We start from the raw sequence: 11684 nt of genomic DNA on the forward strand, positions 1-11684 counted from the left end.
AGCACCGGCCACAATAACAGAACAAAAAAAAAAATTAAAATAAAGCACTAAAGATAGAATCTGCAGGCTGCAGCGAGGTAATAAAAATGTAGACAAACAAAGGGAAGTCAGACTAATCAAGAATGCCAGGCACGGCTCATTAATCTACGAGAGCCGACACTGTTTGGAAGCCCGGAGATAAGTCGGATGACTGGCACGTTGTGAAGATCACGCACGCTCGTCCTATTCCGTCTGCTATCTTTTCATCAGCAGCAAAAACAAAAGGATAAAATGAGAAGCGAGATGAAAGGAGGAAGGGCGTTTAGAGAATTGGGTGAAAGCTGGGAGTAGTCAAGAAACAAAAAGGTAAAATAGGACAGTTCCTGCACGGTGCGGGTTCGAGTGAAGTGTTTGCTCGGCGCAGACGGAAAAACAGAGAGCTGATGTCGGGTTAGCATGTTGTTGGAAGAATCTGATCAAATGCCAGATTTCACTTATGGCACTCCATCACCGCTCTTTCCGTGCTGAGAAAAGGCGGGCTCGGGGTGCAAAATGAGTCATTAAAATCTACGACTCACCTTCTTGTGCACAAATAAGACGCAGATCTTATGATTAGAATTCCATCATCCTAGAAAATGAAGCTTTTGTTCCCTAATTGCAAAAATATGTCTCCCTCCACTAAAGGTTCCCACTGAGTTTACACATCTATTATTTAGTCCTGTCCCCCTTTTCCACAAAGAGTATTTTGCCAAACATGCAGGAGTACACGCACACACACACACACACACACACACACACACTATTGCTCATGCAGCTTAAAACACCAACTGTTATTGCGTGGTACAAGGTCGGCTGAATATTCCATTTCCATTTCATTTGGCCTTTTTGCTGACTAAGTGTTGGTAATTCATCATTCATCTGGACCCAGGGCTTATGAATATGGATTCTGGGCGGTTTATTAGCACATCTTAGGAATGCATTATGGGAAATTAGCAAAGGGAATGAAATTTTCTCTTCACTGGAAATTGGGCCACAGTGCGTCTTTGTGTTTGTGTGTGAATGCAGAACAACTCCCGACCAATCTTCTGTGAAGTTGCGTCAGTGCTGTTCAGGCGAACCCCCCCCCCGCATGAGGCTGATTTCTTTAAATCTAAAACGGTGCCCTTTCAGTACAAATGAAGTTGATGGCTATAACGTTCGGCTTGCTAAAAAAACACAGGGAAGAGGAAAAATTAAGTTCACTTTCATACCGCACAGGAGTAAACCGCAATCCAACACAATCCAAAGCAGAAAACTCATTTTGTAACTGTTTTTTTAGCTGGTTTAGACTCTCATAACCAGTGGATTCACAAATACTTTGTTTATTGGGCATTCTGTCATCCTGCCAGGCTGGAAACTTTAGTAGGGAGTCCAAACAAATCCTCGCCAAGGCGCTTAGAACGACAGATCCTCTGCTGTAATATACTGTCTCTCATGTCAGGTAAGAACAATCAAGAAGCAGCTTTCTATTAGCGCCGAGACTCATTTTGCCACGCTTAGCCGTCCGACTGTGAGAAAGCGCTGTCAATCAGATGTCACGAAGAGCAGACGAAAGGGATAGCGCAAAAAAGTTTGAGCCGTGACAAACGCAGTGCAAAAATATAACAAAGCAATCTTTTTCTGTGGTTCCAGGGCTTGAGTTAAAGCCTATCCTCTCCTTTTTCACCTTGTCTCTGTCGTCCACTAGATCACTCAGCAGGTCATCCATGTCCAGGATGCCTCCCTCCGCATACTCCAAGTGGTGGGTCTGCATGGGAGTCTCTCCACGCTGTAAAGGAAAAGACACCAGTGAGAAAACATTTATTTTTAAGCATTTAGGACAGAGCCTATATTGCAATCTATTATCCCTAAATCCTTGAGTCATGTGTAGTTAAACCAAAAAACAGCCACAACCACCAATCAGATATTCAATGAACCAATTAGCTCCCAATCTAGTTCAAATTTTAGCTGTGCATACTTGCACTGCCAGGAAGCCCTGAAAAACAGTTGGAACAAAGACCACCACTGACAGCTCCCCGGATACTTGAGAATAACCCGCTCCAGTGCAAATTTTGTTCCAGATAAGAGTTCAACACGCTCGAAACCACTTCCTAGTGACCAAACTGGAAAACAGCATCAGCATTCCTGGGTAAATCCCGCTGACCTTAGAGCACAAGCAGAAGGAGGGTCTGTAGTTTTTAAGAGACTGAAGAAAAGAGTTTAGCCAATCATCAATAAAAATATATGCACAACTTTAATCTTTGCACTTATTTTTCCTGTTTATTACTAAGCACTTTTAACCTAACACACACACACACACTGGGGGAAACTCGGGGTTTAGTATCTTGCCCAAGGATAATTTCACATGCTGACTAGAAGAGTTGGAGATTGAACTACCAACCTTCCAATTATTAGACAACCGGCCCTACCGCCTGAGCAACAGCAACACGTTAATTTAATGGCACAGAAAATTGTAATTATAATCAGATCTTCCCATTCCTTAATAATAGCAGTGTGATAGACTATTAACGCACACAGTTGGTAGCATTACATCATGGTTTTAGAAAGATTTGTCTACTTAATAAAGCATTTAGATTACACCGACATTCAAACCATTTTCTGTTTTTTTGAGCTCATGATTATGATGCAGTTAACACAGTACTCATTACTCTGCTTTGGCTGCAGCAGAGTGACTTTTAACTTCATTTCTTTGGATTTTTCTAGTATTACACTTTGCTCTTCCTTTGCAAAATATGCCCCTCTGCTAACAGTGAACCTGTCCATAGTGCAGAGGCAATGTCTCAACAGTTGAGGGCTGTTTTGGCAGCATTGGGGTGTCCTACAAAGCTTTAGGCAGGCGCTTCTGATGCTGTCACTGATCTATAGAGCTTTATTTTTAGGCAGCATGTGAAAATGGTTTCTGTTTCAGAGGTAAGAAAGAACATTATACCTGTAAGTAACTGGTTACAAAACTGTAACAACCAAATTTAAAAACTGATGAGCAAACACGCAAAGTGAGTGACTGAGTAAAGTAAGTCAAGTTCATTTATAAACTAGTGAGATGTAGTGACAAAGCAGTGTACAAAAAAAATTAATAAAAGCTAGAAATAATCACTTCAGTGGAGTATTTTTTTTTTTAAATACAACCAACCAGCCAATCAAAACCTAACTTACCCAGCCCAGAGTCTTCTCATTGACTGAATACTTGCTGTACTATTTTTTTTTTTTTTAACACATACAGTTACACAGAATGTCGAGATGCTAGTATGTAATCCTTGGTTTTATTTGCACTGCCTTCAATCCATCTTCTAACATTCATTATTATGTAATGTCTGACATAAGCACTACATTCAGGCTTTGAAATCATTAGTTACAGCTTCAATATAAAATATGCTAAAATAAAACAACACATTTTGGTCATTTCAACTCGCTATGAATGCTATGTTTATAGCAACAATGTGACATAACACTGACACTAACAGCAACATAATAACCATGAAGCCAGACACCGCAGCAGATTTTCCTGTTTGCTGGGTGGGTACGGTATCGTACAGACGTGTCACCAGGTTATCAGAGTGGAGTTTGTGCAGAAGAATGCGAGAGCGTGGCGAGGGTAAGGGCTGCTTCCAGTTTTGCTGCCCCATGGGGAGCGGTAGGCACATTCCAGGCCAGTTTCACGATCCCAATGAACAAGTCAGAGTGAACACGCCCTCACAGAGAGGAAACTACACAGAGTTCATCAACAGAGACAACAGGGACTTCTGACTATGCCACAAATCTGAAATCTGTGTGCTGTTTACACAATTCAATCAACAGAGAAGTACACGAACAATGGCATCTTCCCCTTTTCGTGACCCTGCGTGCACGCACACACAGTCTGCTGTGGTGCTGCTTTGCTTTGGACCAAGTTTTTTTTTTTGTTTGTTTCCTGTAGGATGATGGTAAAATGCACAAATTAAAAAACTAAAGTACCAGAGGAAGCAGTTCCATCCTTGTTGACAGTTTAAATTTAGCTCAGCTGAATGTGTATCTGGGGATTGTTTTCCACAATTTCTATTAGAAGCAATTTGTAGGCTAAGAAAATAAATCTTTGACGAGCCTTATCGTTTCTAACAATGTGTGCAGTAGGAAATGGCTTATTAGGAACTGCCCATACCAATAAGCAATCAGTCCTGAGCAACACAAGACTGCATTACAAGCTAAAGTACCGACTATAGGCGAGAAGCTTTGGAGGATGGAATGAGTTTGGCTGAGACCCAGTGAGCAGCTTCAGCTCCATCACTGAGCCCTGTCGTCAGTGAGCTCGCTCTTGCTCGGCTGCACCCGAATCTGAATTACGAGGCACTGAGAGAGAGGAAGAAAAGAAAAAAAAAAGAGGGCGTCTTCCTCTCACAATGGGCCCAGTCCATTCTCTTCAACAAATGGTTGGGAGAGTGTGAGCGTAATCACACGAATAAAGCCAGAGCCGCTCTTTCTTTAGAAGTGTCAATACAAGTGGAGAAAACAGCAAGCAGCACATAGTTTTTCAAAATTAAAATCTTTATCATTTGTTGTTATTCAAGTTATGTTGACGGAACAAATTCGAGTTTAAGTACAGAAACAAAGACAGGAGCCCAACTCGCAGCCGATTTCCTGTTTAAAGCCCCGTGCCCGTACACAGCTCTGAAGGTCTGTCACGCTTTTTTGCAGCTAATATTTAAATAAAAAGCTGCATACCCTCTACTAAGGTCTGTCAGGAGTTATTGGCTTGGCGCACAGTGAACTGGATCTTAAATAGTGCCTGAACTGTTTTTATTCAGTTGCGTATTCCCAAAGAATGACGCACCACTTGCTGCACATCAGGGTCCGCTGTGGAGCAGAGGTTGTAGACGAGCCTCAGGCCCCGTTTACACGACACCGTTTGATGCGTTTCAGCCTTCAGTGGCGTTTCAGAAACGAACTGCATTTACACGGTGACGCGTGAAACGATGTAGTTCCCATGCCAGGCCACAAGTTGCCGTTGTTTTTTTTTCTTTCCACAGCTTGTTTACGCAAGACGCGCATGCGTGGAGGGACACGCTAGGAAGCGCAGCAAATTGTTCATTATTTACACAATGGCTAATGTGAGAGGTTTTGTATGGACTGACGATGAGGTTGGATCGCTGCTGTACACAACGCTGAATTACTAAACGGTAAAAACACAAGAAAAGCACAAGAAGCACTCGTGAATCCGCGAGTACTGTTTATCAACTTGTGCATGCACGGAAAACTGTGGCAACGCAAGCCGGTGCGTTTCTGAAATGCTCCACTCTGGACCCCGTTTCCGAAACGGAAGAGCGAAACGCATCAAAACGACGTCGTTTTCATTTTGAAACGGTGTTGTGCGAACGGGGCCTTAATGCGGGCGTCTGGTGTCACTGTGCTACAAAGGAACTGAGTAGACGTGCACTAGAAATAAAAATGTAATCTGAAAACAAGTTGCACGAAGAGGCCCATCGCTACCCTGCCCACGCTCTGGGAATAAGAAGAGGAATGTGTCTGCTGCACACCTACACATGAATGGAATGTGTGCTCCAAGCAAACAGGAAAATAGTATAATAAGAACAAGCAAGTGGTGTCCACACGGGAAAACAAGCTGTGAGCCTGGGCTACAAGTCTTTAACTAATGATTCCTAAAATTATACAAAGCACATCTTTGATCATTTGGTGCGGCTCATTTTAAAATATTTACTACACTGCCGCACAAGCTCCGCCAAAGACGTCAGCAAACCACTGATGCCAAACAAACCAGTCGAACCTGAAAAACTGACTGCATTCTTCTACTACTGTTTATGTGCGGGCAGAGTGCGTGTGTGCGCGCCAACAGCAAAGGAAAGGAAGGGCGGCCATTGGTCCTTTCGCGATGACGGCACATCAGCGCACACCTTGATGAAATAAGCGGCGCAAGTGTGATTTTTCGGGGAAAGCAACTCATTCGAATCACCGGGTTAGTGCGCGAGAACGACCGAGTGTTAATTAGCGTCACAGCGAGCGGAGCTGAAGCGCACCTGGCACACACGGGAGGCCCTGAGAAGCACTTTCCACTCAACCCAGTGGTGAAAAGGGATGAGTGTATGACACTTCAGAGGGAAAGTAATCTTTAGGGAGGAAAGAGGGCAATAAAAAAAAGGAGTTCTTCTGAAGTCCCTCATTGTCAATCCCTGCTAAATCCACTCACTCTTCTCAAGAAATAAAAAACAAAAGTAATTGGGAGTCAGTCAGTCAACAGCAGAGGGGAATTACCGTGACAGTTAGAAGAGTAAATTCCCCGCAAATTACACCATTAAGTCCCCCATCATTTAAAGAGATATCTCCCCCGCTCTCCACCTCCACTCTGGTGAGCAAATACGACACCACTCGAGAGCGGTGAAGCACTGGGCCGATTAGTGAAGCTAAATTCAGTGAGGCGGCGGCGGCGGCGGTGGGGGGGTGGCGGGTGGGGCTATTTCACACTTTGATCCTCAGAAGAATGTGTAATTACAAAGCTGCAGGAGCACGGCGTGGATTTAGCCGTGACCGAGAAAAAAAAAAGGGGGGGGGGGGTGCGTTTTAATGAACACGTTGATGAGGAGCTGTCTTCGAGTCGGATCCACCGATGCGAGTGAGAGGAGAGAGAAAGGAAACCTGTGAAGACCTCTCTCTTCGGAGGATGAGGACGGCGGGGAATAGAGATAACTGAACAGTCGCCTACATTCAGCTGTTATCAGGAAAACACCAGAAATAAATTTGTGCATACAGTTATATGCTATAAATGTCATTCAGCCAGGCATCATCGCCTGTTTTTAGTGCTGCCAACAATCCTTCATCTGACATTAGATATCCCAAATGCGCATACACACACACACACACACACACACACACACACACACACACACACACACACACACACACACACACACACACACACACACACAGCTATATAAATATTTTGACCCTTGTGCCTTACTAGTGATATTTGTGTCCTCTTAGTGAAGCAACTGGCTACATTTGAAGAGGAACTGGGAATTCTGTTGATCATTTGGAAAACACTGTATCCATGCCTTTTTGAGGATTATCCATTAAATTTGGTTATTTAGGAAGAGTGAGAAAAATACTTTTTTTTAAATGATTTCACATTTCATTTCATTATTTTTAATACCTCTGATCAACAGTGAGATTAGATTAGATTTTACAGAAGTAAAAGCTTGTTGTTTAGGAGGGGGGGGTCAAGCCGTTTACCCAAAAATGTTTCCAACCATTTCAATCCTGCATGTTTTCTAAAACTGAGGCACTTACACGAGAGACTTCGCATCAAAATTCATCTAAATTACCGCCGCATTAACAATTTTTGGTTTGTTTGTTTATATATTGCTTATAAATACTCTATTTCCTTTATCCCGCCTGATATCAGGCTGGGTGTCAGTTTGATTCTTGGCGTGGGTGGGGTGGTGATGGTGGTGGTGGTGGGGGGATTTAGCACTTTCATGTCTCAGTAAGTGAAAACTGCTGAAGAATCACATCTGCTTTTTAATGTCACGACATCTGGGACATCCAACTTTAAAGTCACACGTACCAGCACCAGCCTGCACCTGTCCTGCTTGAGTGCCCTTGAGCTAAAGGTAGAAATACAGCGTCATCTGCACTGTGGGGAGGTTTTTTTTTATGTTTTTTTTTTCCCCTTCAGGGATCAGTTGCACTAACTGGGTGACCCAGTCTTAAATCTAATGTCACAAATATGAGCTGCATTAAAATTAAAAAAAAAAAAAAAACCACACACATTCTTGCACAGCTGAGCTCTGACACACCTACAACCCACACTGGACAGGTCCTCTCCCTCCTACCTGTGAAGAGGACAGAGTGCTTTCAGCTTGTTTAAAGAGCTGTCAGCAAAGACTAGGTATACGGGCTGTAATCAGAACTGAAGCTGCACAGACAGACAGAGAGAGACAGCTACAGTACCTGGCTGCTTACCCTGAGAGTTTGCAACACGTGGAGTCTGCATGCAGCCCCCCCCCCCCCGCAGGCTAAAGGCCCATCCCAATACAGTAATCGAGAAAAGCAGAATGCTGTTATTGAGACTGTTCAACCCTGCATCATTCCAGTTTACAGTCACGACTTTAATAAATAACTGCAGGGTTTAAACACAGATTCAGATCCTATTTGAGGCAGTGGTTCCTGAGGGGGCTGTGGACACAGGTGCGCATGCCGCTCACAGTGGACCTTCAGAGCAGCTGCAGCTCAAAAAGATGTTTTATCAGTACACTGGCAGTTTGCACGCTCCAATTTTATAGATCACACTCTATAGTGAGTAGAAATCTTCTACGTAAAGACAGATTTTGTCGAGAGACTTTTGTCGAGAGCCCTTTTCTCGACGGTAAGATATGAAAGTGACTGGAAACTGCCGATTGGTAAGACCTACATGCCTTAAACGCAATACACAGTGAGCGTGTGTAAAATCCAGTTCACCCTTCACATGGTCATAAACAAACACACAAGCACACACACACACAGTGATTAAACCTGGGTTTTTGACACCGTCCCTGCTGTCAGCGGCCGCACCGCTGACAGCAGGGACACGTGGAGAAATGTGCGGTTAATGTGGGCGCTAAGTGGATTCTGCTGGCAGGAGCAGCTGCCTCATCTGGTCAGATCTGCTCGGCCCTCTCTGGCAGCTACAGACCTGGACTGTCCTCGTGATGAGCTGCCTCTATTAAGAGAAGGGGAGACTGCTAAGTCAGCGTCTCACAACAGCTCCTAATTAACATGCCTTGTGAAAAGCAATCAAGGCCCGGGTGCCTTTTAATAACGGAGTCACATTTTAACCCACTGCGGCTTGTGCACCGCAGCGCATCTCAGTGAGAATCAGCAGTGACTGCTGGGCAGAGGGGGCATGGCTGTGGCTGTCAGTGAAGCAGACAGCTCAGGGGACGCTGAGTGAGATGAGCTCCTGTGTGTGTGTGTGTGTGTGTGGCTGTTTTCATGTTTGTGTGCGCCTCTTCACTAAGAGGAAGCAATCCATCGAGTCATCCAAGCCACCCAATCTGTCCTTCCATCCCTGCTTGCACGGCTTCTCGAATCCCCACATGGCAGCCTCTTGACTCGCCTGTGGGGGCGGGAGGGTGCGTGGGCAGGCTGAAGGGGGACGGGGGACCGATAAGAGCAGGGCCTGTCACCAATCCTAATCCCCAATCACTCACAGGACAAAGCCCCCTGTCCACCATGCACCTTCCCAACTGTGGCCGCAGTGAGGACATCAAACATAAACTTCCACCTGCCCGCTGAGATACCAGAGCTTAAACAGGAAGCCATTGTACAGGTAGACAGCGGCAGCCAGCACCACTCACATCCTCGCTGAGATGAAACACACATAAGGCACGCTATCACACAAGGACAGCACGCACCTAAGCTGCTGATTAATAAAAAGGTCAGTTCGGCAGAATGATTAATGTTCGGGTGATTACAACAGGGAGCAGAACGCTGGGGGTTTGTATCTCTGTGTGCACGCGAACACTGGAAAGAGAAACACAAGTCACAAGAAAAAATATGCTGTGGATTCTTAACCATTAGCTACCCAGCAATGGAGTAAGTACACAAACTTTACCAGAGCAACATTAAATTGGCCAGATTATTTTTGACCCGTCCAAGCTGGATGGTTCCTGGATAAAGTTTCAGAAGATGTTTGGCACAGTGGACACCCTGAACCCTATGACAGCAATATTCTTGAGTGGCCCTGCAGGATGCTTAACTGGTCTGTGGTCCAGACCTTTGCACTACAGCCGATCATGCTCAAATGCAAAAAGACAATGCCACGTTTCCACAAACTGCTGGGTGGAGGACATTAGGACATACTTTAAATTGAACCAAACGAGCAAACAGAACTGAGGCCTCGGGGGAACCACGGTCACAGTCATGTGGGAAACTGTTTCATGTATTCCTCCACCAAGGAGGCGTGTAATCAGTGATGTTTGTTTGTCAATGAGATCACAAAAAATCTGCAAAGTCAAATTTCATGAAACTTCAGCCCAGAGCAGAGCAGAATGAGAAAAAGCCATTTCACCTTCCTCGAAACTGCTTTAACAGGCAGATGCACTCTTATTATGTTTTTATCTATTTATATAGTTATTTTGGAGGAGCAGTATGTCCTTTTTCTCTAGGTTGGTCTGCAACAATGTTTAAGTAGGTGCTGTGTGTCAAAGTAGCATCCTCAAGAATGCCAGGAGCCCAAGTTTCCCAGCAGAGGACTGCACTGTGACGAGATTGTTATTCACTTCACCTGATACCGAGGTGTAGTTGCACTATGCAACACCAGTAGTACAATAAAACCCGTATTATGAATAGCAAGCATTTTCAAAACAGTTAAACATGCACAAATCCCACAGTATGCTAACAGGACATCCCCCAAATAGATTTAAAATTTTTAATTTGCAATAACATTAGTACTTGCTTGGCATAAATAAGTTACATAACCTAAATTCTGCTCAATTTTAGCAACAAAATTAACTGTCTGTAATCAATTAATAGGTCCCCTCCAGTGTTATTTAAGCTCGCAGCTATGGTTAGCGCTGATACCGAAGACGTCATAACCTGTAATTTAGCAGTGTCACGTGACCCACACCTGAGCCGAGCCGTGAGCGCTGCCTGTCACAAAATGTGAAGAAGAAAAGCGGAATGAAACCGAGTGTTATGTGAGCACCGTGTTCACGGAGAACAGCGTTTACCTGCTCCAAAATCCTGCGGTACCTCCGCGTGGCTTGTTCGCTTAAATCCCGGACCGTCCACCCAGCTTTGCAGGGAACCACCACAGAGGTGTCCCCGAAAGTTACTGTCACTTTCATACTGGCAACAAGTTAAAAAAAAAAAAAAAAAAGTTCGAAATAATTGTAAAAGTAATCCCAGGTATCAATAATCTCTCGACCCGGAGCTTCTCCCCGTGTTACAGGCGGACAGAGTGGCACCTGTACGTCGAAAGTGGCGCAACAGGTGTCTCAGGTCTGGATGAAATCACCGTAAAGTCTCTTATCCGAGGTCACCTAAATACAGCGACGTATGAAACTTCAGAAGACATCTTATTGTGTGAGATAAACTGAAGAAAAAGCTGTCGTTACAGTCGCCGGGTTTGACTTTCTGTCATGGTGCGCTGTCCGCCGATACACCCAAACAAAACAAACCGACACAGGAACCCGGAAGAAATCACAGCGACTCTGGCGCTCCGGGGAACTACAGTCCCACCTCTGCGCTGGCTTGGTTAATGCTCATGCCAATATCTGAACCGTTTCTGTTTCATATATAAGTTAAATATACATTTTCCACAAGCTGCTGTATAAAGAATATGTATAAGCAGTGAAAAACAACCGGGTGGAGTCAACTTTGACATTAAGTAGGCTGTACATCAATCTTTCTGTATTACCTGAGACTCACTTGTGGCAATACAGACTGTGTGAAGTCAATGGGACATTTCTATCGCAAAAATAGCTGCCGAACAACTATATTTCTATAAAAGTACCAAATCATATTATAGTTATCGTAGCATATGTATGTTTCTATGTTCCCATCTCCTCCTAGACGAGTGGACCAATCTTGATGAAACTTTGCATAAACTACGCCCGGGGCTCTATGAGTGTCCACAGCTATATTCCAACCCTACAATGGTATATATTTGTACATTTGACAGTTAAGCTGAACGCAATATA

The 11684-nt window shown here is 44.3% G+C and overlaps 1 protein-coding gene across 1 annotated transcript in view; it reads right to left on the reverse strand.

The window, feature by feature from the left end:
• pard3ba (par-3 family cell polarity regulator beta a) overlaps window positions 1–10829 on the reverse strand; it is a 173841-nt gene extending 163012 nt beyond the window's left edge. Inside the window, exons 1-2 of the mRNA XM_030749983.1 lie at window positions 10713–10829; window positions 1685–1786 (exon numbers count right to left, since the gene is read on the reverse strand). Of these exons, the coding sequence (XP_030605843.1) occupies window positions 1685–1786; window positions 10713–10829 (219 nt within the window). The remainder of the gene's footprint in view (window positions 1–1684; window positions 1787–10712) is intronic.
• Window positions 10830–11684: the final 855 nt, after the last annotated feature.

The sequence above is a fragment of the Archocentrus centrarchus genome, chromosome 2 (assembly GCF_007364275.1).
Source record: "Archocentrus centrarchus isolate MPI-CPG fArcCen1 chromosome 2, fArcCen1, whole genome shotgun sequence".
Classification (NCBI taxonomy): Eukaryota; Metazoa; Chordata; class Actinopteri; order Cichliformes; family Cichlidae; genus Archocentrus; species Archocentrus centrarchus.